Below are 25,821 nucleotides of genomic sequence, written 5' to 3'. Positions count from 1 at the left end.
TCTAAACTCACTTCCTGTAATTCCTCGCAAAACAGTCAATGGCAACCATCACATGCTACTAACATTTTATTTTCTAATCTCATCTCCAAAGACTGTAAGTTTATTCAGAACATTGTTAGCTTTTAGTTATAATTGTACAAATTATTTTGTCATGGATTCTCATCTTTATGGCCTCCTCACTATCTTGATACCTGGCCCCCAAGCTGATGACACGTATTTTAGGGTCTTTTTCTGTCTTTCTCTTCTTTTCTAACAGCAGCACCTCACTTCCGTACCAATTTTTGTATTAGTCAAGGCTAGGCTAGGCCTTGGTTCAGTAACAAATATATTCTTAAATTCCAGTTGTTCAACACAAATAAAGGTTTATTTCTTGCTCACACTGTCCAATGTAGATCAGGCAGTTTTCCAATAGAGTATTCCACCAATAGTGCTTTGGTTTAAATTTCAGTGTGACATATTTGAAGTTACAGAAAGTCACATAAAGCAGGATAATTGTGAAGAATTTGTGTGGTTGACTAGCTTCTTTCCACATCTCTGCCCACTGTTCATCTTCCCCCCTCCCCTTTCCCATGTGGGAAGGCCTCCCTTCTGGGAGAGTTGATGAGTAGACTGCAGGGAAGAGGTAGGAGGCTCTTCCAGGTATTGGGGAAAAGAGTAGTACTGGGGGAGGCTAGGGATGGAAGGAGGTGGAGAGTGTGAGGAAGTTGGGAGGACTGAGAGAAAACTAGAGAAGAGCCAAAAGGGAATGGGGTGAGGTATGATGTGCCAGCACCTTCAGAAACCCCAGTGAAATGCATGTCAAGAACTCAAGGAGCAGTAGCCCCAGGGAACAGAAAAGTGACAGGGCAAAGTACTTGCAAGGAAAAAAATTTCTGCCTTGATATTTTAGGCCAACTTGGGAGGCCCAATAGCTGCTTGTAGGTGGTCTTCTCGGTCACTAGTGTAAATATTATTTTATTTTCTGGATGTGAGGTTCTGTTGAAAAGTGCAGAAATGTAAGATTTCAGGGAAATAAAACACAAAACCATGTTTTTCCTAATGTTTCCATCGGAAAGCTTGTCACAGTTCTAAGCTAGCAATCTCATTCTTGTTTGTCTCCAAATTGATGGGTTAAATTTTTTTGTTTTTTAATGCTCACTTCAAAATTTTAGGAAACATTTGGAGAAAACAATAGGCCCTTCTTTAAAAAATATTTATCTAACTTCCTGGATGTTGATTTTTTAAAATTCCCTTTCAAAATGTTTTCTGCTGGGGTCTATTCCACTTTCCCTTCCTGCAAACAAGACTCTAAGCATGTGGGTTTCCCAGTGATTCCCCCAAGGCCTGATTAGCATCTCAATTTCCTTCTTTAATAAAAAATTCAATCAGGAACCACTTAATGTTCCTGATTGGGTTTTTAAGTACAAACAAAGCAGTTGTGCAAGTTAAGCTGTGAAAGGAGCACAGGGGAGATACCAGCAACTACTTGAGAAAGAGCAACGACAGAATTTTGTTTTAATTTCTTTTCTTTCCAGGGGCTACAGACCTATGCAGGACTCCCACCTTGAGGCGCCTGATGTGCACATTTACATTCTTTAATGCAAAAGACCTAGCTTAGAGCAATCTGAGGGAGAGTTCTGGGAACTGAATAAATGAGGTCATACCCTTAGGGGACCATTTCCTCTTCAAAGGAAGGCCAGAGAAAGAAGAGAGAAGCCTGGTGTGCTGAAATGCAGGGTAGCAGGAGAGACTGGAGAGAAGACAGGTGAATTGAGTCCTAGAAAACAGGCACATATACAAGATGCTGGGGTGAAGGGGATTTTTCAGTCAGTTCCAACTAGTTTTTTGTGGTTCAATTCTTGAAAGGGGCCCATGTTTCTTAATAGAAATATAGAAATCTGAACTTACTGGGTATTTGATTTCTTTATATGTGACTGCACACATGCTACTCTCAGATGTGTGTGTGTGTGGGAGTTTAGTGTTGTGTTTCAGTTTTATCTATAATCTGTGATTTAGCAAATCTCTTGAGAGATCAACGGAGTTAAATTATCTTGATACTGTGCACTTGACCAAAATTAAACTGTCTCATCTTTGCCAGATTTAAGAACCTCATCTTCATAAGAACTTGGAATAGAGAAAAATTTCTTTGGTATCCATGTCCTCTTACCATGAAGTTGTCTGGGATTTATTCTACTCTCCCAATTTTTTTAAATCCAGCTAGTTCATCTCAGAAATTTCCTAGATGCACACCATAGTAGCGTTGAAAATAGCCATTCAACATTTAATCTGTTATATCAATTTGCTTCCCACACACTATCCTGAGAAGTGAAGGTGTGGAAAAGAAAAAAAAAATCTGTTTAGCTTGGCAATAATCAGTAGCTGCTGACCATCCAAGCTAATGGATTAAAAGTAGAAAAATATAAGTCTCTAAGGTTTAAGGTAGAACAAGCGTCCCATTGTCTTTGTACCAAGTAGAGCCTACCATAAATTAACACTTTTAGTGCGTAGATCCAGAGAGCCTGAAGACCAAGTCACGCTCTTCAAACTATACCGTGACCTACTGTAAAAGTCTGCTGTGAACAGTGAATCTGGCATTAGTCCTGCCTCTTGATTGATTGCAACAGTAGGAAGCAGAGGATGTGCCCTGGGGTTATCCTTCCCAGAGTGCATACAAATATTGGTAGGGAGGGAGTTGAGGAGTTTTCATGTGGCAAGTTAAAGCTGGGCTAACATAAAAGTATGCAACAAAATAAAGAATCTACATAGAAACAATAAAAAGTTGGCTAAACTATCATTACATAATATAACAATAATTACACATTATTATTAAATGAATATTTGCTTCACTTTTCTGTATAAGAACTTTTCCTTCTTTGAAGCTGGCAACCTGTTACCTCATCCCAAATATGGAAGCTGTACTGTGGGAGATTTCCTGTTGGCATGCATCTAAAATTACATTGCACAAGTTGTCCTGATTAAAAGGAAATCAGTTTCATTAAGTTCTGTAACACCTTCAAACATGAAAGGTTAATATACTTACTTCCTCATAAGCTTTTTAAATGATTGTGTTGATGAGGATCACCAAATACATAAGCAAGAAAGAACTTCTGAGTCTCATGATAAACTACACATAACCACGAATTAAAATATTTATATGTTTCAGGTGGCAGAACTTGTAACCAGTGAGTTCTTCGAACAAGGAGATCGGGAGAGATTAGAGCTCAAACTCACTCCTTCAGTGAGTTCATCCTTTAATTATCACGTATTTACCCTTTTGAATGACATTTTCAAAAACAATTCCAAATTACAAGTTGGAAATGGGAAAGACTGAAAATGGGTTTAAGGAAGCACTCCTGAAAGTTTAAAACCTTAATTAAACTTAAATGCTAAACACTCTTATTCCCAAGTTTCTGATTAAGAGTGGTGAGCTACTTAACAAGCATTTTCTACGCACCCACAGTGGGACAAGTAGGCACAAGGGAGGATGAGCAAAGTGGAGTTTGAATAATTCAAAGCCCAGTGCTGGCATTTCATGTATGCCTACTTTAGAATAGAAACACTGTGCAGCAAAAATTAAAGGCAGGCTGTCTAGCTTTGAGAAGCTAGATTTTATTTTCCAATCTCCAACTTTCAAAATCCCAAAAGCACATCATTTCAAATCTCTGTTTCTTTTCTTTGTCTGTAAAATGAAAAAGTTTCACCTGGGGAACTAGGTTCTGGTGATATGAACGCTATTTATATTGGACTCATCTGCTCAGTTATTACTTAAGAATGTTTACTTTGGGCTCAAGATGATGCTGTCTTTAAGCATAAGGATGCAGAAGACATAACTACCTCAGTCACCACCTCAAGAGGGGCAGCCTCTTTATTACTAACCAATGATTAGCTAAAAACATATAACCCAATGACTCTGAGAGTGGTGCAAAGCATTTTAAAGCCTAGCATAGCACAGTAGATTCAGTGATACTCAAGGAAGGTATCAATTGTCAAGAATGTCTGTTTATGAGAACCCAAATTAACTGAGCTTGAACATTTGGAGATATTTATAAGGTCTTCAAGTTTTAAGACATTCTTCTTTGCTGACATTTAAAAACAAGGAAAAGCAAGAGAACTAGTTCCTAGTTTGAATAGTTTCACCTGCTTGAAGTCAGAACGCACAGTCTTGCTAATTTTGAATATTCTTAATCGGTTGCTTACGTACAAAAGGTCAGGAGGCTACACAGGTTGAAACACACATAACAATTATTTGAGTTTTCAAAGCAACATTGACTTAGTTTCTCAAAACATCCCTTTTTTTGGTGGTGTCACCAAATTTGGTTATAAAAATAAAAATATTAGCTTAGGATACATACAGTTAATGTACAAAGCCTAGCATGACCCAAATTCTGTCATATCTACTTTCAAATAAAAGCTTTTCCCCCCTTAAAAACCGTTTCAGAGGCATACTCTGAAGGGTTTACAATGCAGCAATACCAAAGGTCATTTAATTAAATGAAAAAAAATATGAGTAAATTGCCAGCACTGGTGAGCCGGTAGGTGCAGTAGAGCAGCACTAAGGAGCCTTTATCTGTAGGCTCAGGTAAGGCATTTTCTGTAGACATAAATGAAATTAATTTTGTGGTAGAAACATAGCTCTAAATGCTCCTGTCTTCTCACAAAGACTGCAGAGCACCACTGATGACCATCTCCTCAGGGGAGGCCTGGCTGATGTGGCAGGGTTAGCCCTCAGTTCTTTTCCAGAAATATCTGTAAAAATGCATGCACCCAGAGCTGACAGCTGCTGTGCCCATTATCCCTTGATATTTAGGAAGAAAACTGTCCTGGAGCCCCCTCAGGTATCATGGTCCCAGGAGTCATGGGAGTCACTTCATGAAGACAAAGGCTAATCTGGCCCACAGCCAGAGGGTCAGGACTGGAAGCAGTGAGTCAGTTAGGAAAGCCTACCTGAGTGCCTCCATGTGTCGGGCATGAAGCAAGGCACCTTGTATCCAGCAATGAGTAAGACACCATCTTCCCTGCCCTCAAGGATCCCTTGTCAACTGGTGGGAAATATAGACATGAAATAAATGATTACTAATACTCATTTTATGAGATGCAAAATGCTGTGAAGCACAGGACTGTGTGGGGCCTCACACTCATTTTTTTCTCATCAAGCATTGATTAAGAAGTGACTAGTACAATAATAAATCCCTTAAAATTATGGTCAACTAATCTGCAACATGGGTGCCAAGATAACATCTTTTCAACAGTGGTTCAAGGACAACTGCATATCCACAGGCAAAAGAATGAAATTGGCTCCCTATCTCTCAGCATACCCTGAAATAAACTCAAAATGGATCATACACCTAAATGTAAGGGCTAAAACTATAAAACTCTTGGAAGAAAATATAGGTATAAATCTTCTGGATTGGGGTTAGCCATGGTGTCTTAAATATGAAACCAAAAGCACAGGAGACAAAAGATAAAATGACCCAGAATTGTTGGTCCAGAGATGTTGAATTGAGCTTCACTAAAATTAAATTGAACAGCCAGGAGCGGTGGCTCACGCCTTTAATCCCAGAGCTTTGGGATGCTGAGGCGGGCTGATCACTTGAGGTCAGGAGTTTGAGACCAGCCTGGCCAACATGGTGAAACTTCGACTCTACTAAAAATACAAAAATTAGGTGTGGTGGCAAGCACCTGTAATCCCAGCTACTCGGGAGGCTGAGGCAGGAAAACCGTTTGAACCCAGGAGGCAGAGGTTGCAGTGAGCCCAGACTGTGCCACTGCACTCTAGCCTAGGTGACAGGGTGAGGCTCTCTCAAAAAAATAAAAATAAATAAATAAATAAATAAATTGAACTTTATCAAAATTAAAAACTTTCATGGATCAAAGGACACTATCAAGAAAGTAAATTTTCCCATGTTATGGGAAAATACTTGCAAATCATATATCTTTTATGGGCCAAGTATCTAGAAGATAAAAAGAATTATTATTAACTGAACAATAGAAATTCAACTCAATTTAAAAGATAGGCAAAGGATCTGAACAGACATATCTCCAAAGAACATATGTAAATGGCCACACAGCACATGAAAAGATGCTCAAAATCATTAGTCATCAGGGAAATGCAAACTGAAACCACAATGAGATATCACTTCGCAGCCACTAAGATAGCTATAGCAAAAAAGACAGACAATAACAAGTGTTGGGTGAGGCTGTGGAAAAATTGGAACCTCATACATTGTTAGCAGGAATGTAAAATTGTGCAGCTGTTTCGAAAAACAGTTTGTCAATTCCTCAAAAAGTTAAACAGTTACCATATGACTTAGAAATTCTACCTCTAGGTATATCCCCAAGAGAAATGAAAACATAACATCCACATAAAAACTTGTATGTGAATGTTCACAGCTATTATTCATAATATCCTGGAAGCAACTCAAATGTCAATCAACTGATGAACAAATAAATAAGACATCTATACAATGAAATGTTATTTGGCAATAAAAATGAATGAAGTGCCGATGCATGCTACATGGTAAACCTTGAAAACAGTGAAAGAGGCCGAGTCACAAAAGACCACATATCATAAGATTCCATTTATATGAAATGTGTGCAGGATAAGCAAATCCATAGATAGAGAAAGTAGATTAGTGGTTGCCTAAGGCTGGGAGTGTGGAAAAAAAGTGAGAGTGACTGCTAATGGTATGGGGTTTCTTTGAGGATGATAATAATGTTCTATAATTGTAGTGATAGTTGCTCAACTTTGTAAATATGCTAAAAAACACTGCATTTTTTTAAAAAGTAACTTTATAATATCCACTAGAAATGGAATAATTAAATAAATATGAAAATTTTAGACAGGGAGAACTATACAGAAAATAAAACATAATAATTTTTTTTTTTTTTTTGAGATGGAGTCTTGCTCTGTCGCCCAGGCTGGAGTGCAGTGGCACAATTTTGGCTCACTGCAATCTCTGCCTCCCGGGTTCAAGTTATTCTCCTGCCTTAGCCTCCCAGGTAGCTGAGATTACAGGTGCCCACCACCACGCCCAGCTAATTTTTTGCATTTTTAGTAGAAACAGGGTTTCGCCATGTTGGCCAGGCTGGTCTCAAACTCCTGATCTCAAGTGATCCTCCTTCCTTGGCTTCAAAAAGTGCTGGAATTACAGACATAAGCCACCACACCCAGCCCAGAATAATAGTTTTTAAAGAAACATTTTGTATATTTATTTCTTTATTTTTATTTTATTTTATTTTATTTTATTTTATTTTATTTTATTTTATTTTATATTTTTTTGAGACAGAGTCTCAGTCTGTCACCTAGGCTGGAATGCAACGACACAATTGTAGCTCAATACAGCCTCGACATCTTGGGCTTAAGCAATCCTTTCACCTCAGCCTGCTGAGTAGGTGAGACTACAAGTATGTGCCACCACAGTTGACTTTTTTTTTTTTTTTTTTTTTTTTAGGGACAGAGGCTTCACTCTATTGTCCAGGCTGGTCTTGAACTCTTGGGCTTAAGTGATCCTCCTGCCTCAACCTCTCAAACTGCTAGGATTACATGCATAAGCCACAGCACCTAGCTCTAAAGAAACATTTTGGATCAAGACTCATATTATTCACAAGAACTATCCCTCTCTCCAGCACATTTTCACAATTTTCTCCAAATTCCAGTCTTCTTTCCTGCTATTTGCCATTTTCCATTGCAAGACAAGGATGAGAAGAGCCTGGGGGAATCAGTGACCTCCTCCCCAATTTGGAGATATTTTCCTCAGATTTGGCAGCTAGTGATTTCTGCCCCGCCCACTCCCACTCTTGTTCATACATCTGAAGGATGCAGGATTTTCCAACATCTCTGGACCAAGGGGATTGCTTGTCTCCACCCTCATGGCCTATAAGGACACCAAAATAATGTGAATGCCACATTTTATGTAAAGGAAAGATAAAACTTACTATATAGCATTAACGGAGGGCAAGTTAAAACCAGATAGCCCAGTCTTCTAGATAGGTAAGGGCACAAGGGAGCTTCTCAGGTCTGGGCCTGACTCCTTAAGAACAAAGGGAGAGACAGTCTCACTGGCACAGAATTGGCAGTGTTTGTTCAGTGAATTAATTTTAACACTAAAATTCCAATTGATTGTTTCCCTTAAGTCTGCCCAACAGAAAAATGTCATTTATTTTTCTCAAAAATATACCTAAATTATCTCGAACATTATATCATCATAAAGCTTAAGGGCTGGGAATGAAGAGATAATGAGTCCACCCACCATCATCCATACAATGATAGATAAATATTTAAAAATTTATTAAAGACAGAACCTTATTGAAAAACATATGCAGTTGCCAAATCAACCCCTACCCTGAAAAATTAGTATAAATGGTTTCTATTTACAATAAAATTGCTTTTAAGGATATTTTCCAATCTGTCCTATTCTATCCCACCCTCTCACTATAGAAATAAAAGCCTGCATTATTTTTGTGGCAGTAAAACATATTCCTTTCTCCTTGACCTGTACCCAATTCACAGTGACCTGATGACTTGATTTAGTAGCAGTTACTTATATTTGAAGACAGGTTTTTGCCCCAAGAAGTTGCACGCTAGAAACTTCAAGTAAATTTGCTTACAAATCTCATAAAAAGAGGTAAAAACATTTTATTTCTCATCATAGATAAAGGAGAAGAAAGTATGTGTAAAGATTTATTGTGATTTGCGAAGGGTTCAGTTTGTAAAAAAATGGATCATTCTAGCAAAGTGTTTGACAAAGCACCCTGTAAAATACTTTGGTGTAATAAAGCAGAGTTCTTCCTGCCCCCCATTCTAGGCAATTTTTGATCGGAATCGGAAGGATGAACTGCCTCGGTTGCAACTGGAGTGGATTGATAGCATCTGCATGCCTTTGTATCAGGTACTTTGATTTGGGAGGGCCTACGTGTTCTGACTGAATCAGAAAAGGAAAAGTGTGTACTTCTCAAAAGCACTCATTTTAGGAGACATTTCCAGGGTATGTACATTGCTGAGAGCTCTGGCTGCAGTTTTTCTTTCTTGGATTTCTGACTGTCCCCTGGCTGGGAAGAGTTGGTTCTAGGAGGCTGCAGACCTGCATTCTCCACTTCCTAGGATATAATCTCCATGGGCCTCCACTCCCTCATCTGTAAACCAGGGATAATAATATTTTATTTACTGTCTCTCAAACTGTGTCCCATAGAACATGAACATCCAGCCATCATCTAATAGCCATCTGTTCAAAAAAAGCTCACAGGCCCAAGAAACATGTTTAAACTTGATCAGCTCAATTTCTCAAACATATTTGACCATGGAATTTTTTTTTACAAATTTTCTTTATTAATATAATGTGGGAATGAGGATTCCATGAAACATGGTGTTCTGCTCTGACCCCATGGTCTGAGCCAGGGGGTTTTGTAACACACCTTCCAGCTTCAAAATCTGCTTGTCTCTGAGATGCATGTGACAAATCCCAACCAGTGAATTTTGAGCGAGATGCGCTAATGATTCCAGCTTTGCTGCTTGGTGTGTAGGCCTCTCCTTCTGAAAGGAGAAAAGTGTCGCTTTGAATGGTTCACACTGCACTTTTTGAGTACGGATCAGGGCTGGCATCAGTTAACACTAACGGTTTATTGTACATTGGCTTTTAATTCTACTTCTAAGCATTTGCTTTCATTTGTAAAAACCTGGCAAGTTCTTTACCCCCAACCTAGCTCAATCAGACTGAGCTGCTTTCCTAACTTCAAAGTGAGAAACATGCAGGGAAAGCAAAAGCTCTTTAGTTCCTCACCCTATGTAACCCCATTAAAAACACAGTATTGTTTTTTAAGGACCTCACAACCATCAAGTTCAAGATCATCTACCACTTTGTTTTCAGCACTTTTAGGAACTGCTGAGCCCTGTCACAGAACCCTGAAAACAAACAAACTTAGAATACTGTCTTGAAGATGGATATGTAATTTTTGATAACTATAACAAAAATAAATTCATTTTTGTTTTATATTAGCCATTAAATACATGATACCATAAAATCAGGTAAAGTTTTAAAATAATCTACAATCGCTTATTTTAGTTATAAAAGGAACATAATGTTCTTTTATTTAATAATGGAAGATTGGGCAAACAAAATAGAAAATGATGTATACTTTATTTTAAGGGGATCCTCAACTCTCTTTTCTTCCTGTCTGCTCCTCCCATCCTCAGTGTCTCCGAATAAGCGGGCCCCCATGTGCAAAGTTCAACAACTTTTGGGTCAGGTGTATCTTGCTTTGCGAAACTGACCTTGACTATACATGTTGAATTACTTTTTAATGTTACTCAGTTTTGTGTGCACACTTAGGCAATAAATGGGATGAAGAAATTATTCATGCAATTACTACATTCCTTTTATTTTGGGTAAAGCTTAGGAGGATGAAGATATGTATTGGGGTGGGAAGCTGATTAAGTTTTGGTACTAGTTTGCAAAGCTATTTTGGAGTGAACTCAAAGTCTATACACTCTTCCTATGTGTTGGTTATAGGAAAAGCTGTAAAAGATCCTCATATGGTTTTCCATGTTAATTTGTTTTATTACTGATTCACAATCCTTTAGGACTTATCTTATGCTTCCTATTAAATGCTTTGAAATCTTTAGATTACAAAGGAAGTTACTTGAATTTAAGTGGAAATAGCAGTTTCTAGAATTTAGGGAGTAATATTATCCCTTCACATTATATATTGTCCTGATTTTTCACATCTGTTTTACTTTACTACTTATCTGTCAGTTAGATACATCTGCTATTTTCAGCTTCAGGAAATTAACATATAGAAAGATTAAGTGATGCTCCCACCAAATTAGAGTTGTGTCCTGCTCACCCTGACCTTTGTTTTGGTGTAGTGACCTTTCTAATGCCCTACTTCACCTCTGATGGAAATTTCTTGCACCATTTTTTATTATTTAACTAACTGGGGAGAGATGTGTCATGCTGAAAGGGAATATGGAAGGAGCTATTTGCAGAAGCTCATATTCATACTTGCTGCTCTATCTTTTCATTTAACAGGGGGTGAAAATCTTGCTCTTTTTGATTCCTTATCATCACTAAGTAAAAAAAGATCTCATTATTTCATTTGTAAGTTTTATACAAGGCTTTGAAACCAATCATTTTAAGAGCCCTCAACTGAAACTTTGTAGGGTGAGTTTAAGTATCCTCTCTGAGGGTCCTATTTTATTTTATTTGATCTCATGCAGTGTTCTCCCTTCCCTCCACTATTTAACTGGATAATCTCACATTAACTGTTGGTGCTTCTGAAATGAAATTGAATCAGTCAGTGGGCAGGAATCACCATTTGTAGGAAGACACAACACCTCGAGGAAGTGACAAGCCAGGAAGGTCACTGATGTGACACCATTCACTGAGATAACTCAGTGAAAGTCAAGTTTGGGGTTTTGAACATAAAAATGCAATAATAAGGAGTCTGGGAGGATCGAAGGCAAGTGGGAAGTGTGCAGGTGGCAGGAATCCCTGACGTGATTGGTCTGAAATACAGCATAAGAATTCAGCTTTGCTTTACCATGTTGGTCTAGGCATACGGCAAAAGAATACCGAGGAGTACACATGAGACAACGCATGTCCCCTCTAACAGCTAAGGCCTGACCCCAAGGTAGGGCAAGGTTGGGTGGCAAGAACCTTCATGTAGAGCCCAAGGCAAGCACTCTCATAGAGAGAGCTGGGATCTTCCTGCAGGTGGAGGAGGTTGGAGAGTTGGAGTCTACAGAGGGTGGGAGTTGACCCAGGGCACCCCACAGCTGGAGGCTCTTGGGTACAGCAGAGGGACAGAACAGCGAGTTTGGCAGGGGCAGGTGGCCATGCAGCAGGGCAGTACACACGCATATGGTTTTGGTACAGCTTTTTGACTTCATTGACTTTCACTGGGTAGTTCGGTTTTACTTCATGGTTTTAAAAGGGTTGTGCTTGTCAAATATCAAATAGATAAAGCACTTTCTGTTTGTGTTCCTGTTTGCTGAGTTTAGCTCTTCTCCAAGCAAAGGATGAAGATTATCACTACGCTCAGTGCCTGAAGGGCTACTTATTTATGTGCCTACTTGGCACCTGCACCGGTATATTTTGGATGCCCGGTGCATTTAAAATCGAAACTCTTATCTCTGAGATAGCTTCAAGTTCCACTCAATTTTTTACTACATTGAGGGAAAACAATGAGGAACTCCCCTTCCTCCAAAATGTATTCACTAGGAAGTTATCTAAGTAATCTTGAGATTGACAGAAAGCAACAGACAGAAAATATATAAAAATATATAAATAAAACAGAAAAAAACGATGTGCAGGCCCTCTTTACCATATGTATTGTCAACGAAAGAGGCTGACTGGTTCTATCTCAAGTGGAGAAAGACAGCATGTCATTCTGGCATTGATTTAGCTCTCCCAACATGCCAGGTGGGTAGGACACATGCACAGAACAGTCCCAAATCGATGAATAGTTATCTAATAAGGATGTAGGCCAGGCTTATATCCATATGTTTATATGTGAGCATAGAGTTCTCTGGAACTTGCTCTCTTTTTAATCTTCAGACTTTCCTTAAAGAGAGAGAGACAGAGAAGGAGAGAGAGAGAGACAGAAGAAAGAAAGAGAGAGAAGAAAAGAAAGAAGGAAAGAAAGAAAGAAAGAAAGAAAGAAAGAAAGAAAGAAAGAAAGAAAGAAAGAAAGAAAGAAAGAAAGAAAGAAAGAAAAAAAAAGAAAATGATTGTAACAGGATGAAGTCTTGATTTATGGGTGACAGCCTTTTAATCAGGAAGCCAAGAGTGGGCAGGGAACCATCAAAGCACATTCCCCAAGAGAAGACTCAAGCCCTGGTTAGTTAGCTGTGTCCTAGCAGGGTATCTCGAAGGAATACATTGACATCTGATTCCTGCACTTTCTGCTGTCTTTGCACCCTGCTGGGGATCCATTAGCCCTGCTGCTCAACATCGCAGGAAGAAAAAAAAGACACAATCAAACTCTGAAGTCATTGCCACACCAGCCTTAGGGATAAACAGAAACCCTCATGTCACAGTATCATTTTGAGCTTTTCTCTGCAATAGCAAGCTAAGTTCTGGCTCCTTATTTTCATTCTCAACTTAACCAAATCTCAGTGTACCTAGAATGTCAGTGGTGCAGAGTCATTATAAATCTTTTGTTTGTTAAGGACTGAGGGATTTCATTTTTATTATGAATGTAATCTGATTTTTAGCTCATCCCAAACTGGCTTTTGATTTTGGAGTGGATATTTTCTCACAGATAATGCAAAAGGATGTGACCTGGTCAGCATCTAGCAGAATAATTTTCTGTTTCCATTAAGAGTAGGAGAATTTTGTTAAGAGTAGTGCCTCTCTATTAAAATGTCATGAGGTTTCTGAAACAGGCAGGGCTTCTAATGTTAAGATTTACAGTAACCTCTGATTTTTTTCTCTGCCTTCACTTTTTCTTTTTTTTTTTTTTCTGAGATAGAATTTTGCTCTTGTTGCCCAGGCTGAAGTGCAATGGCTTGATCTCGCCTCACTGCAACTTCCACCTCCCAGGTTCAAGCGATTCTCCTGCCTTAGCCTCCTGAGTAGCAGAGATTACAGGCATGCACCATCACACCCGGCTAATTTTTTTTTATTTTTCATAGAGACGGGGTTTCACCATGTTGGCCAGGCTGGTCTTGAACTCTTGACCTCAAGTGATCTGCAGGCCTCAGCCTCCCAAAGTGCTGGGATTATAGGCGTGAGCCACCATGCCCAGCCTCTGCCTTCACTTTTAATGGTCATTTTGAAAAATACATTCCACGTGATGCAATATTAATAGGCTCTCTGGAAAAAAGGGAGAAAAAAACTTTAAAATATAGTTGAAATCGTAGAATGGGAGTTAGAAATTGACAAACTAGAAAAGAGGATATAAGGTGCTACTCCAGGACACTTTCTCTGGATACTGATGAAAGTACTTTAAAAGTAATCCAGTAAGCCTGTAATCCCAGCACTTTGGGAGGCCGAGGCGGGCGGATCACGACGTCAGGAGATCGAGACCATCCTGGCTAACACAGTGAAACCCAGTCTCTACTAAAAAAAAAAAAAAATACAAAAAATTAGCTGGGCGTGGTGGCGGGCGCCTGTAGTCCCAGCTACTCAGGAGGCTGAGGCTGGAGAATGGCGTGAACCCGGGAGGCGGAGCTTGCAGCGAGCCGAGATCGCGCCACTGCACTCTAGCCTGGGTGACAGAGCGAGACTCTGTCTCAAAAAAAAAAAAAAAAAAGTAATCCAGTGTTCCCTAAAAACAACTTCATCAGATATTTAAAAAAAAAAAAAAAAGACACCACTCAAATCAGTTAGTTTCCTATAAGTGTTTCTCTGACTTTTAGTATTCTTGTGGATGAAAAGGAAGAGATAGTTGGGTCTAGTTTCTTACTTATCCTTACAAAGGGGGGATATATACGGAATGGCATCATACATAACTCAAAAAATACAGGAAGAAAGAAGGAGGGAGGAAGGGAGGAATGTAGGGAAGGAGAGAGAGAGGGAGGGAAAAGAAGAGGAGAGGGGAAGGGAAGGGAGGAGAAGGAGAGGAGGGAAGGGGAGGAGAGAAGGAAAGAAAGAAGCAAGGAAGGAAGAAAGGAAGGAAAACAACTTCCTATTTTCTCTATAACTGATCTATCTGGCTCCACTTTTTCCTGGTGATGGGGAGTAGGGTGGTGGCTGCATTCAGGGACTATTATTTAAACTTGACTATTAAAGTATCTCAATCTCTTCTGGTTAAAGTACTCCTAATCAGAGCTCTTTCTCCTCCCCAGCTGACATCTAGGTACCAGGGAACTCACCTATGGTTGTGATGATTTTGCGACCTTCAAGAGAAGGACCCCTGGTGCACATCTTGTCTGTTGGGTCTTTCTGGGTTAACTGAGAGGTGGCTGGTCGCAACTCTGGCTGTGATGCTGTGCCAGCCCCGTGTGACTATGATGTGGGTGTGATGAGCACTTTGTGCCAGCCCTGGCCACCAGCTCTGGCTACTTAAGTCTGTGGTCCTTGTGGCAGCCTCTTGGCAAGCCCCCTCCACCACCCCCAGAAGCTTCCTGGCCAGTTCTAGCTGATTGGGTCTCTTGGCATTTCCTCAGTCCCCCCGGGGCACCCATGAACTCCCAGCTACTTTCTCTTCACCCTGCTGTCCACATAACTTCCTAAGTCTTTTCTAATATGCTGCCTGGGCGATACCAACTTGCTTTAGGAAGATTCTATTATTTTCCTGCATTAGGCTCTGAAATTTGAAATAAAAGCCCTCCCCTTACCTTTAAAGTTTGACCCCCCCAGGAATGTGAAGCCAGGACTACTCACTTTTGATCTCCCTCTATCTCACCCCCATCTTTCTGGCCTCTCTCCCCTCTCTCTTTCTCCTCTCTTCTCTCTCCCTGCCCCTCTCCCCACTCCCCCTCTTCCCCTAATATTTCCATTTGCTTTGCTTTTACTGATGGGAACTATCCTTAGATGGTCTCCTCTGTGTTCTTCCTGCTAGAGCTTTGTAGTAAAACTTGAAGATCTAACTTAGCCAGGTTTGGTTCTTAATAGAGAAAGGAGAGTTCTGAATTGTAGAAAGCCACTTCACCATGCAAAGCTACAAGTAGGGCTATTCTTTTTCAAAGCTGAATGATGGCAGCTTGTTTCTAGCTGGGAACCGCCATTTGCCTGAAGGAGGGAAGCCTACTGAGATGATGGGAGAGGAGCCCCAGGCATCACCATTTAAGCAGAATGGAAAATGCACTGACTTACTATTCTCAAAATATTGTCCTTGTTACATAATAATGTACCCAAATCTGAGTGCTGATAGATAGTAAAGCCTGTTTATCTCAGAAAATATTGTATGTGTTATTAGTCAAATATGAATGGAAGAGAAACATTAATATTCAAAAATGTCAGTTTTATGTAATTTATAGGCCCCTCCACTACAGTCTATCTTCCAAATTTTTGACAAAATGATCTTTTTTTAAAAAAAAAAATCTGATCACAGCTTCTCCCTGCTTTAAAGACCTCAGGTTACTATCACCATCTATAAGGTACCTTCCAAAGTCCTTGCTTTAGCATTCGGAAACCCCCTCATTCATTCTGAAGCTCACACCTATTCCTTGGCCTCATCTCCTGTCACCCTGCCCACTTCCTCCCCAGACACCCTTTGCCCAAGCACAGGACTCACTAGCCCTTTGGTCCATCTTCCCTGGCCTCTGCCTATGCCTCCTCACTCTCATATGTGCCTGGAAGACACCAGCCCAAGCTGTCACTTCTGTAAAACCTCTACTTCCCCACAACATTCCACGGCACTGTCTCCATCTCTTTATAACCACACACTCTGTATGTGATTATTTTTCTGTCTCTTCCCCATTAGACGGGTTTCCTGGAGCCACCATATTCCTGGCACCTAGCACAGTGCTAACACATTAGAGCTGCTCAGCTAATGTTTGTTGAGCAAAGGAATGAAGAAACAGAAAAGTGAATGATGGGATGCAATATAAGCAGTGGAATGTATGAAGTAACCTTATAATGTCATTTAGTTATCACCTATAAATACAGTCATGTGTTGCTTAACAACAGGGATACATTCTGAGAAATGCGTCTTTGACAATTTCGTCATGCAAACATTGTAGAGTGTACTTACACAAACCTATATTGTACAGCCTAATACACACCTAGGCTATAGGGGATAGCCTATTGCTCCCAGGCTACAAACCTGTACAGCATTTTACTGCACTGAATACTGTAAGCAATTGTATCACAATGGTAAATATTTGTGCATCTAAACATATTTAAACATAGAAAAGGTACAGTAGAAATATGATATTATAATCTTATGGGGCCATGGTTGTAGATATGGTCCATCATTGACTGAAATGCCATTATGAGGTGCATGACTATGTATAAAACCTTTCATCAGAGTATGCACTGTTATATTCCTGCCCATAAGCTGGAGTATATGGCCTATGATATCTTTTTATAAAGTGGTTTAGTTCTCATCATAGTTGAATTCTACTGTAAAGGGCCAGTTAATAGCCACAAATTCAGAGCTTTGACCTTTTCAGCTACGAAATACATTAAATTTTCTTTTATCTAGCATTGCCAGAAAATGTAGTCCTCTAGTTATTTTAATATTCAGGTTAAGAGATGGAGCTAACATATGTCACAGATAGATTTCAAGAAATTTATATTGTATATTGCATACATATGATTTCAAGAAATTATAATACAATAAAATACACTAAATTTATCATGATTAAAATGTAATCTTTCTTTGACTTAGAAAACTTTTAGGATCCTATAGTGTCTAAAAGTAAACAGTACAAACATCAACTAAGAATATGCTCTGTTCTTAGCCAGGCATGGTGGTGTGTACCTGTAGTCTCAGCTACTTGGGAGTCTGTGGTGGGAGGATTGCTTGAGCCCAGGAGTCCGAGGCTGAAGTGACTATGATTGCAACACTGCACTCCAGCCTGGGTGACAGAGCAAGACCCCATCTCTTTAAAAAAAAAAGAAAGAAAGGAAAAGTAAAAAAGAACGTGCTGGGCAGGAAGAAGTTCTGAGTAGCAGAGAGTACTCATTAATAGAAGAATGGATTAGTTCCTGTTCCTTCCAACATTATGCATGATAATTGGCAGGTGAAGGCATCTCATACCCTTCGCTACATCTCAAAGTTCTTCCAGCACACCTGATGTTTTTCATCTCCAAAAAGTCTTTTGACCTGATAAACAACCATCTCTATGTATATTTTTTGGTAAATAAAATGGACTATAATTTGTTTTATTTCATAAAGCTTTGAAAAAAATACCCATTCTTTGTATGTTAATATTAATATATTCCTATTCATATGTATTTTATGAGCTCAAACAGTGCCATGAGTCCATATTAAAATGCTGGAATCCAATGGAAAAAATAGGATATACCCTCAATAAGGTTTTTGAGGACAGATTGAAGATAAGATATTAATTCTTATCTTAATTCTTCTTATCCAGCTGACCAACATACATAACTATTTTTTAAAGGATTTCTGCTTTGGAACCATGAAGCTAAATGTCTCTTAACCCCAAGTCCTTACAAGGCTTGGAATGTTCTCTTCCCTTAAGTAACTTTCTAGTTTTTTTAGAGAGCATATTTTAAAAGCTTATTTGCCTTTTCTTCATGACCCTGTCTTCTGTGGCTCTCTTCAGAAGAAGTAGGAGAGAAGCAGCAAGTGTGGGAGGAAAGGAGGGACGAAGGAAAGAAGGAGAAATATATGTGAATGTTAAAAACTCTGCTGTTGAGGTATCAAAAGCAAACGAGAACAGTAAAGAAAACATATATCACCTTAGAGAATACCTAAATTGTCAAGAGTGACTGTTGGGAGAAATAAGAACCTCACATTCTCTTATTCCTGATACCCCTTCCTACTACTGTCCACATCCAAACACATTTTTACCAGGGTACATGAGTGTATTCTGCTTTGGTCACTTAACATAAAGTTCTTAATATGTTTCCATGTTTTCTACATAATTTTTACATTGTCCTTTTTTTTCCTTTCTTTATGAGACAGAGTCTCACTCTGTTACCCCGGCTGAAGTGCAGTGGTGCATTCTCGGCTCACTGCAACCTCTGCCTCCCAGGCACAAGCAATCTTCCCACCTCAGCCTCCTGAGTAGCTGGGACTATAGGCACACGCCACCACACCCAGCTAATTTTTTTGTATTTTCATAGAGACAAGGTTTCACCACATTGCCCAAGCTGGTCTCCAACCCCTGAGCTCAAGTGATCTGCCCACCTTGGCCTCCCAAAGTGCTGGGATTACAGGCATGAGCCACCGCATCCAGCTTTCACATTATCCTTTGAAATGGCAGCCTAGTATTTCGATCAATTGACTTGTTGTAATTTATTTAATTGTCCCATACTTTTTTCCTAATAGAGATAATTCCGAAATGAGCACTTTGGTGCCTCATTTTATCGACTTATTTAATAGTATTAAGCATGATTAGAAATAATAGAGTTGCATTTCTTTTTTTCAAAGAAAGATATACACTCTGAAGGAAACAGAAAATAAGTGGAGATAAGCTATCCTCAAATATTGGAAGCTAAGAAGGAAGTAATCTCCCAGAATGTCTGCACAAGGGGAGAGCAACAGGGAGCCAGCCGATCTGCCTTTCAGAAGGAATGCCTGAGATGCTCAGGACTTAGGAACAGCCAAGAGTGGATATGTTAGTTTCCAAGGGCTGCTGTAACAACATACAGCAAACTGGGTGGCTTAAAATAACAGAAATATATTTGCTCACAGTTCTAGGAGGTAGAATCCAGGTGTCAGCAGGGGTGGTTCCTTGTGAAGGCTCTGAGGGAGAGTCCGTTCCATGCATCTCTCCTTGTTGCTGATGGCTGCTAGCAGTTCTTGACATCCTCTGCCTCTGTCTTCACATAACGTTCTTTTGTGTCTGTGTTTCACATGACCTTCTTATAAAGACACAAACCATTGGATTTAGGGCCCATTCTAATCCAATATGATCTCACCTTACCTTGATAACTAACATCTGCAAAGACCCTATTTCCAAACATGGCCACATTCACAGGTACCGGGGTTAGAACCTCAACATAGCTTTTGGGAGGACACAAGTCAACTCACAACAGCGAGGTTGAGGAATCAGCCTGGAAACAAGAGGGAAAGAAAGGTTAGAAGTTGGTAAATGGGATCTCAGGAATCTCCCACAACCCACACAGCCAGGTCAACAGCCTGTGTAGCCACTGCCAAGTCAGGAGACTGGAGAGTTCTCTCAGAGCACTCATGGAGAGAATCGGTGGATGAAATCTAAAGCCCATGAAATGATTTGCTGGACTCTCAGATGCCCTATGACTCTGCACCTGGAGTGCCAGCAGCCAGATACCCCCAGAAGCAGAAAAGTGGGAATCTTCTCTAGGGAAACAGAACAGCCTCAGAGACAAGATCTGCATGGACTTGCACTTCATATTCTCTCGATGAACCAATTCCCTGTAGGATGCCCTTAAAATGGAGCCACCACTTGACAATCACAGCTCTCCCACTTACCTGCCCTGGTCCACTTTGTACTCTGCCTTGAATAGGTCTTTTGTCTTTCAGTGCCTTGCATTTAAATATATGCAAACAGATAAGGGCTCCAGAATGTTTGAGCAAAGCCTCCAATATGAAAGAATAGATGCAAACCAAAAAGCATGAAAGAGAAGGGAATTCAGAGCGTACAGTAAAGGCAGGAAACAAAAGACAACTTCAAAAAAACTTCCATTGCCATCAAAAAGCTAAGAAATATGTTGTAAAACAAGGCCAAAATGCCTGGGGTACTTTTTCTTCTCTATTACTTTCTAGTTGTGCCATCATGATTTTTCTCCTTCATCTGGATCCCCTATATTAGTAGGGTCTCCTGACTGCCTCCTTGCCAGCTGCCTCCACTCTGATCCCAGTCTCATGCGTATAGTCCCATCCTCAAGGCTCCATGTCACCACCAGAGCTATCCTCCCAAAGCACAGCTGATTGCATGGCTCACCTGTTTAAAGTCCTTCGGGCCCTCCCTCCCCCTTACTACAGGAAAAAAATCTTAGTTGGCACAATTGACCTTCCCATCCCCCCTCCTCTCTCTCCTTCCTTTGTACCCTCTGCTCTTGCCATAAGCTAAATGTTCCACACCCCATGCCTGGGCTCACCTAGCCGTCTGCAGGCCTACCTTCCCCTTCTCTCCCCATGCAACTCCTAGTCTTACTTGAGGACTCTGCTCAGATGACAGGTTCTTAGGAAACCTCTGTTTGCCCCCAGGAGGTAGATATTCTAGCCTCTGGGACCCTCTTTGGGTTCCTTTATTAGAACATCTTAATTGTTTACATTCACTGTCTCTGTTACTCAGCCAGGATGCCCAGCACAGCTGAATCTACCAACCTCTTCCCTCATCCAAGCTGCGGCAGCAGTGTATGTGTGTTGTTATCAGCCACTGGGAGACCCCACAGGGCTGCCTCAGCAACAAAGCAAGTGCAAGAGAGTGACAGGAACGGGAAAGATTGGGTTATCACATTGTTACTAGTAAGCGCTTGCATTTTCTCAGCATCTTGTGCTTTCAGGATGCCCTGAAATAACCTATCACTCTTGAATTGCCCTGTGGCGGTGTTAACATTCCTGCCTTTATTTCACAGATGAGAAACTAGGGAGGTTATACTTGCTGCTCACAATCGCCCCAGTGAATTAGGGGAGTTTCAGCATCTGAACCAATAACTCCTACAAGCAGAGGGATGAGCTACAGAACCATAAAATAACAAAAAAGGACAAATTATTCTCCAAGTCTTTGATTCAATATATCATCATCGAATTTAGGTTTTAGTGTTACAGGTGATCTGAACAGCTGAAAAATCTAAAGAAGAAAAGAGAAATAGAGAAACAGAGACATACAGAGAGACAGCAGGAGGGAGGAATAAAAAGACCTAAGATGAGGGCCTAAGAGGAGGCAGTAAGGGCTGAGTGTTTTTCTAAGTGTCCTCTTTCAAACCTGCCCTCTACATTCATAAACTGAGGACTCGCTATCCTCAGCTTTCTTTTTATGGTGATCACCACTGGCTCGTAGGTTTGGCTGAAAGCAGCTTCACTCTGCTACTTTTTAAAGGTTTTGGGCCTCACAAAGTGACTTTCTTCTTGGAGCAAGTGGAATTGATGATAGACAATATCAACCTTTCCAAAAGTCTGAACAAAGGGAGGTGAAGTATGTGGAAAAGCTTTGGAAAGAGTACACCTATTATAGTTAAAGTCCTCCAGCATGTGAGTCACTATTGTTATCATTAATATCATCTCTCAACCTCAGTATCTCTGCTGTAAATTTGGATAATAATAGCCAAGCTTCCTGTCTTACAAAGATGTAGTGAGTCCATAACAACACTTTTGAGCACTTAGTATGTGCTCAAGACTAACTTTCCAAGCATGATCTGATTTAATTCTCCTCACAATACCAAGTTAGATGCTATGAGGATCTCTTTTTTTCAGATGTGAAAACTGAAGCTATAGAGCTTCTGTAACTTACCTAAGAATAGATAGTAAGTGACAGGGCATAGATTCTTTCTGCTTTCAAATCTGTGACTCCTAACCAGTATGACCTAGTGCTGCCTGAGATAATGTGTGTGCAGGTGTTAGTATTATACAAACCTCAGATCATTTACTGGGTCACCTTTAACAGAAGAAACATGCTATTTTTATACTAGAATAGTTAACTAGGTGCATACCTGCAGACCATCCGTAGGAGGGGAAAGCAAAACCCTGAAAGGTCACTATTAAGTGACCTGACTTGATAATGGCAGAGCTGGGTTTAGAACCCTAGACTTTGGACTTTTAGTTTCAGGTTTGTTCCAATATATCCTACTATCTATGTATAAAATTTGAAATACATTACCTGAAAGTTTTCAAAACTATTCTAAGGAAAAAAATTTTAAAAGGAAATTTACTGAAGTAGCAAGTTCTGCTTGCTTTCAAACAAGCAAAAAACAGACTGAACCAGAGAGTTTGTTTTGAAGGGCAGCATGGTAAACCAAGATGCCTCCAAGAACAGGGGCAATGGAATGAAAAGTCAGCAAACAAGGTAGAAAAGACAGCCCTGATAGGGCCTGAGAAACTGAACAGAAAATCTGAAGGAAGATAAATGGATAATTTAACAGCCATTCAGTTTATAAGAAAGACAAAGAACAAGCTACATTGCATCAGAAAAGGACTAGAAATGATGATGGATGGGACCCTTCAAATGAGTGGTGAACACAACAGAATCACAGTTGCCTGCAAAATTCCCAGCTGAGGGCAAATCTGAGGAACTAAATAAGGATATGAGACTGATAGGGATTGAAGAGTTTTTCAAAATCTATTTAATGGCCAGGCAGGAGACATTGATCGCTTTTCAGAGGAAATGCTGAGGGGCAATGAGGTAGTCAGCCTTTATTTGTGATGTGGATGGGGGAGTGGGAGAAGGGAGGTGTTTATTTATATATGATGTTATTGCAACATACATTAAGTATTAAAATTATTTTTGAATTATGGTGGTAAAGCACTAAATTTTTTTGATCTTTGTGGAAATAAGCATTTCTACTTTTTGCCCCTGTACTTGTAAGCCTTTTTTAACAATTAACCAATCAGATGACTTAATACTTCTAACACATGACCAAAGATTGCTATTTTCTTTATCTGTTCATGATAGACTTTTAAATTTTTTATTGCTAAATAGTTTAGACACCCTCAGTGAACACAATTCACAAAGTACAAAAGGCACAAATTATCAGAGAAAAGAGATCCTCCCTCACACTCCTTTTTGCAAGTCACCCAGTTCCTTTCACTGGGGCAACCACTGTTAACCAATTCCTGCATATGCCTCTAAAGATAGTTTATATACAGTGTGTTTTTACACTGTTTTTAATACATAACGCTTATACATTGTTTTCTATGTAAATATAGTGCATATGCATGCATCTATATATACTATGCTCACACATATGTATCTGTGTGTAAGTGCGTATGTATCTATGAACATATATGAGCATAGTGTATATCCTGCTCCATATCTTGCTTCTTTACACTTAATTTATTTTTTAGATTATTCTTTTTCAGTCTCCATGCAGAAGATGTCTCATTGTTTTTGATGGCTGCATAGTATTAGATTTTAAAGATGAAAAATAAATTATTTAAACAACAATTAATTATTTATTTATGGACATTGATGTTGTGTCTAATTGTTTGCTGTTGTAAACAATGCAATAAATATTCTTATAAATACACAATTTTCATACTTTATTTGTAAGAGAAATACCCAGAAATAAGATAACTGGGCATTTGGCGTATAAGCATTTGAGATTGTGATAGGTATCACCAAATTTCTCTCTGTGGAGTTTGAACCAATTTACATTCCTACCAGTAATGTCTGAGATGCCTATTTCTCTATGCCCTTACCAACACAATGTATTACCAAATATCAATTTTGCTAATACGATAGATATAAAATCTATCTCATTATAGTTTTAATTAGCATTTTCCATATTATAAATAAGTATGATCATATTTTTAGTATAGATTTATTTACTTAGAAGCCATTTGTATTTCTTCTGTAAATGCTTTATATTTTTGCCTATTTTTCTATTGAACTAGGGCTATTTTCTTACCGATCCATAGGAGCTCACTGTCTATTAAAGAAATAAACCCTTATTATTTGCAAAGGTGACAAATATTTTTCCAAGTTTGTTATTTATCTTACCTAGTTTTCTTCACATCAGTTTTTGACTGAACTCTTTCCTTATGATTTGAATGGTCACTGTTATCATATACTGATTCCCTTAACTTTGGTTCTATTTTTAGTCTTTCTATCAGTTCTACTGACCTATCTGCCTAATTATACTATTTTAATTAATATCACTTTATAATATATTTTAATGTCTAATAATCCTAGTTTCACCTTTCTTATTATTCTTTTCCAATATTTTCTAGGATTCTTATTTTTTCATATAAGCTTTAGAATTTAGTTCAAAAGGAAATCTGGTTTGTCTTTTTACTGGCTGCTTATTTAATTTTACATGGTCAATGTTCGAGAGTTAAATTAATATGAAACTTTCCAACATTTAAAAGATAGAAAATGTTGCCCATTAGGAAGTTTAATTTATAAAGTTATTATGTTCCCTCTTAAACTGCACTCTAAAAATGAAATAAAACTACTGAAAATATTGGTCCCTCTGTGCCTACACAAACAAACTTTTCTCATATCTTTGGCTTTTGGGGAGTTAGTAATGTAATTAAAGAAGAGCCACAATAACATACCTTATACCAGGTCTTCCAGTAGACAGATTGGCCCCTTTCTAGGACAAAGAGAAGGCCAGCTAATGATACAATATCCTCCTCAGACATATGCCTAGTGGTATATGTAACATATTCCCTTTCTATCTTTTTATTATCTCAAAATTGTCACTCTTTTTTGGAGACAGGGTCTCACTCTGTCACCCAGGCTAGAGTGCAGTGGTGCTATCATAGCTCACTGTGACCTTGAACTCCTGAGTTCAATAAATCCTCCTGCCTCAGCCTCCTGAGGTGCACACCACCACACCGAGCTAATTTTTAAATTTTTCTGTAGAGACGGGATTTCAATGTGTTGTCCAGGCTGGTCTCAAACTCCTGGTCTCAAGCGATCCTCCCACCTCAGCCTCCCAAAGATCAGGCATGAGCTACTGAGGCTGGCCCACTGTCTTTATCAGGCTGTAAAATTAAGAAAAAGAAGTTTCCCTTGCCATAGGGAGAGAGACCACCAACATAATAAAGGATTTTTATCCCCCAAGGATCTTTACCTAAAGACAAAGCATTTCTCCTGGATGCTTTGGGTCTGGTCCTCTGTAGATCCGGGACATTGGGATTCATGGACTTGATGGTTCATCCCTGTCTCAGAACTGAGCACTGTCTGGTGCTAGGTAGGAAGCCACCTTTAAATTCTCGCAAGAAATGCTCAGTAGTCATCATATTTGCATGGTGCTCACTAAGCAGTTCATTAGTGTGTATAGTTAGGACTCTCTTTTGGGATTCTTTTGGCGCTCTCAAATATAAGCTAAAAATTTAGAACCAATGCTAATAGAATATTCTAGAATACATTCTTTGAGGTCCTATAGTGACTTACACAGAGCACCATTCGCACCAAGGACAGATATTTGCAATTCTGTATTTGTAAACCCATTCCCACACAGACACCCTATCCATTATTTTAGGAAATCCTAGAACTTGAGGCATGTGGGAAATATACAGAAAATGTACAGTGAATGAATGTTTGCAGCTCAACAAACTAAAAGTTTTAAGTGATCCTTTTTACACATTGAACTTTGAAAAAATAATAGAGTTTTA

General features: G+C 39.3%; 1 protein-coding gene across 2 annotated transcripts in view; it reads left to right on the top strand.

Moving 5' to 3' along the window:
- PDE11A (phosphodiesterase 11A) overlaps positions 1-25,821 on the top strand; it is a 466,208-nt gene that overhangs the window by 416,671 nt on the left and 23,716 nt on the right. For both annotated transcript variants that reach the window (XM_054478305.1, XM_054478303.1), the window contains exons 18-19: positions 3,143-3,217; positions 8,784-8,867. In XM_054478305.1, the coding sequence (XP_054334280.1) occupies positions 3,143-3,217; positions 8,784-8,867 (159 nt within the window). The remainder of the gene's footprint in view (positions 1-3,142; positions 3,218-8,783; positions 8,868-25,821) is intronic.

Source organism: Pongo pygmaeus, chromosome 11 (genome assembly GCF_028885625.2).
Source record: "Pongo pygmaeus isolate AG05252 chromosome 11, NHGRI_mPonPyg2-v2.0_pri, whole genome shotgun sequence".
Lineage (NCBI taxonomy): Eukaryota > Metazoa > Chordata > Mammalia > Primates > Hominidae > Pongo > Pongo pygmaeus.
This window is presented reverse-complemented; position numbering and strand designations above follow the sequence as displayed.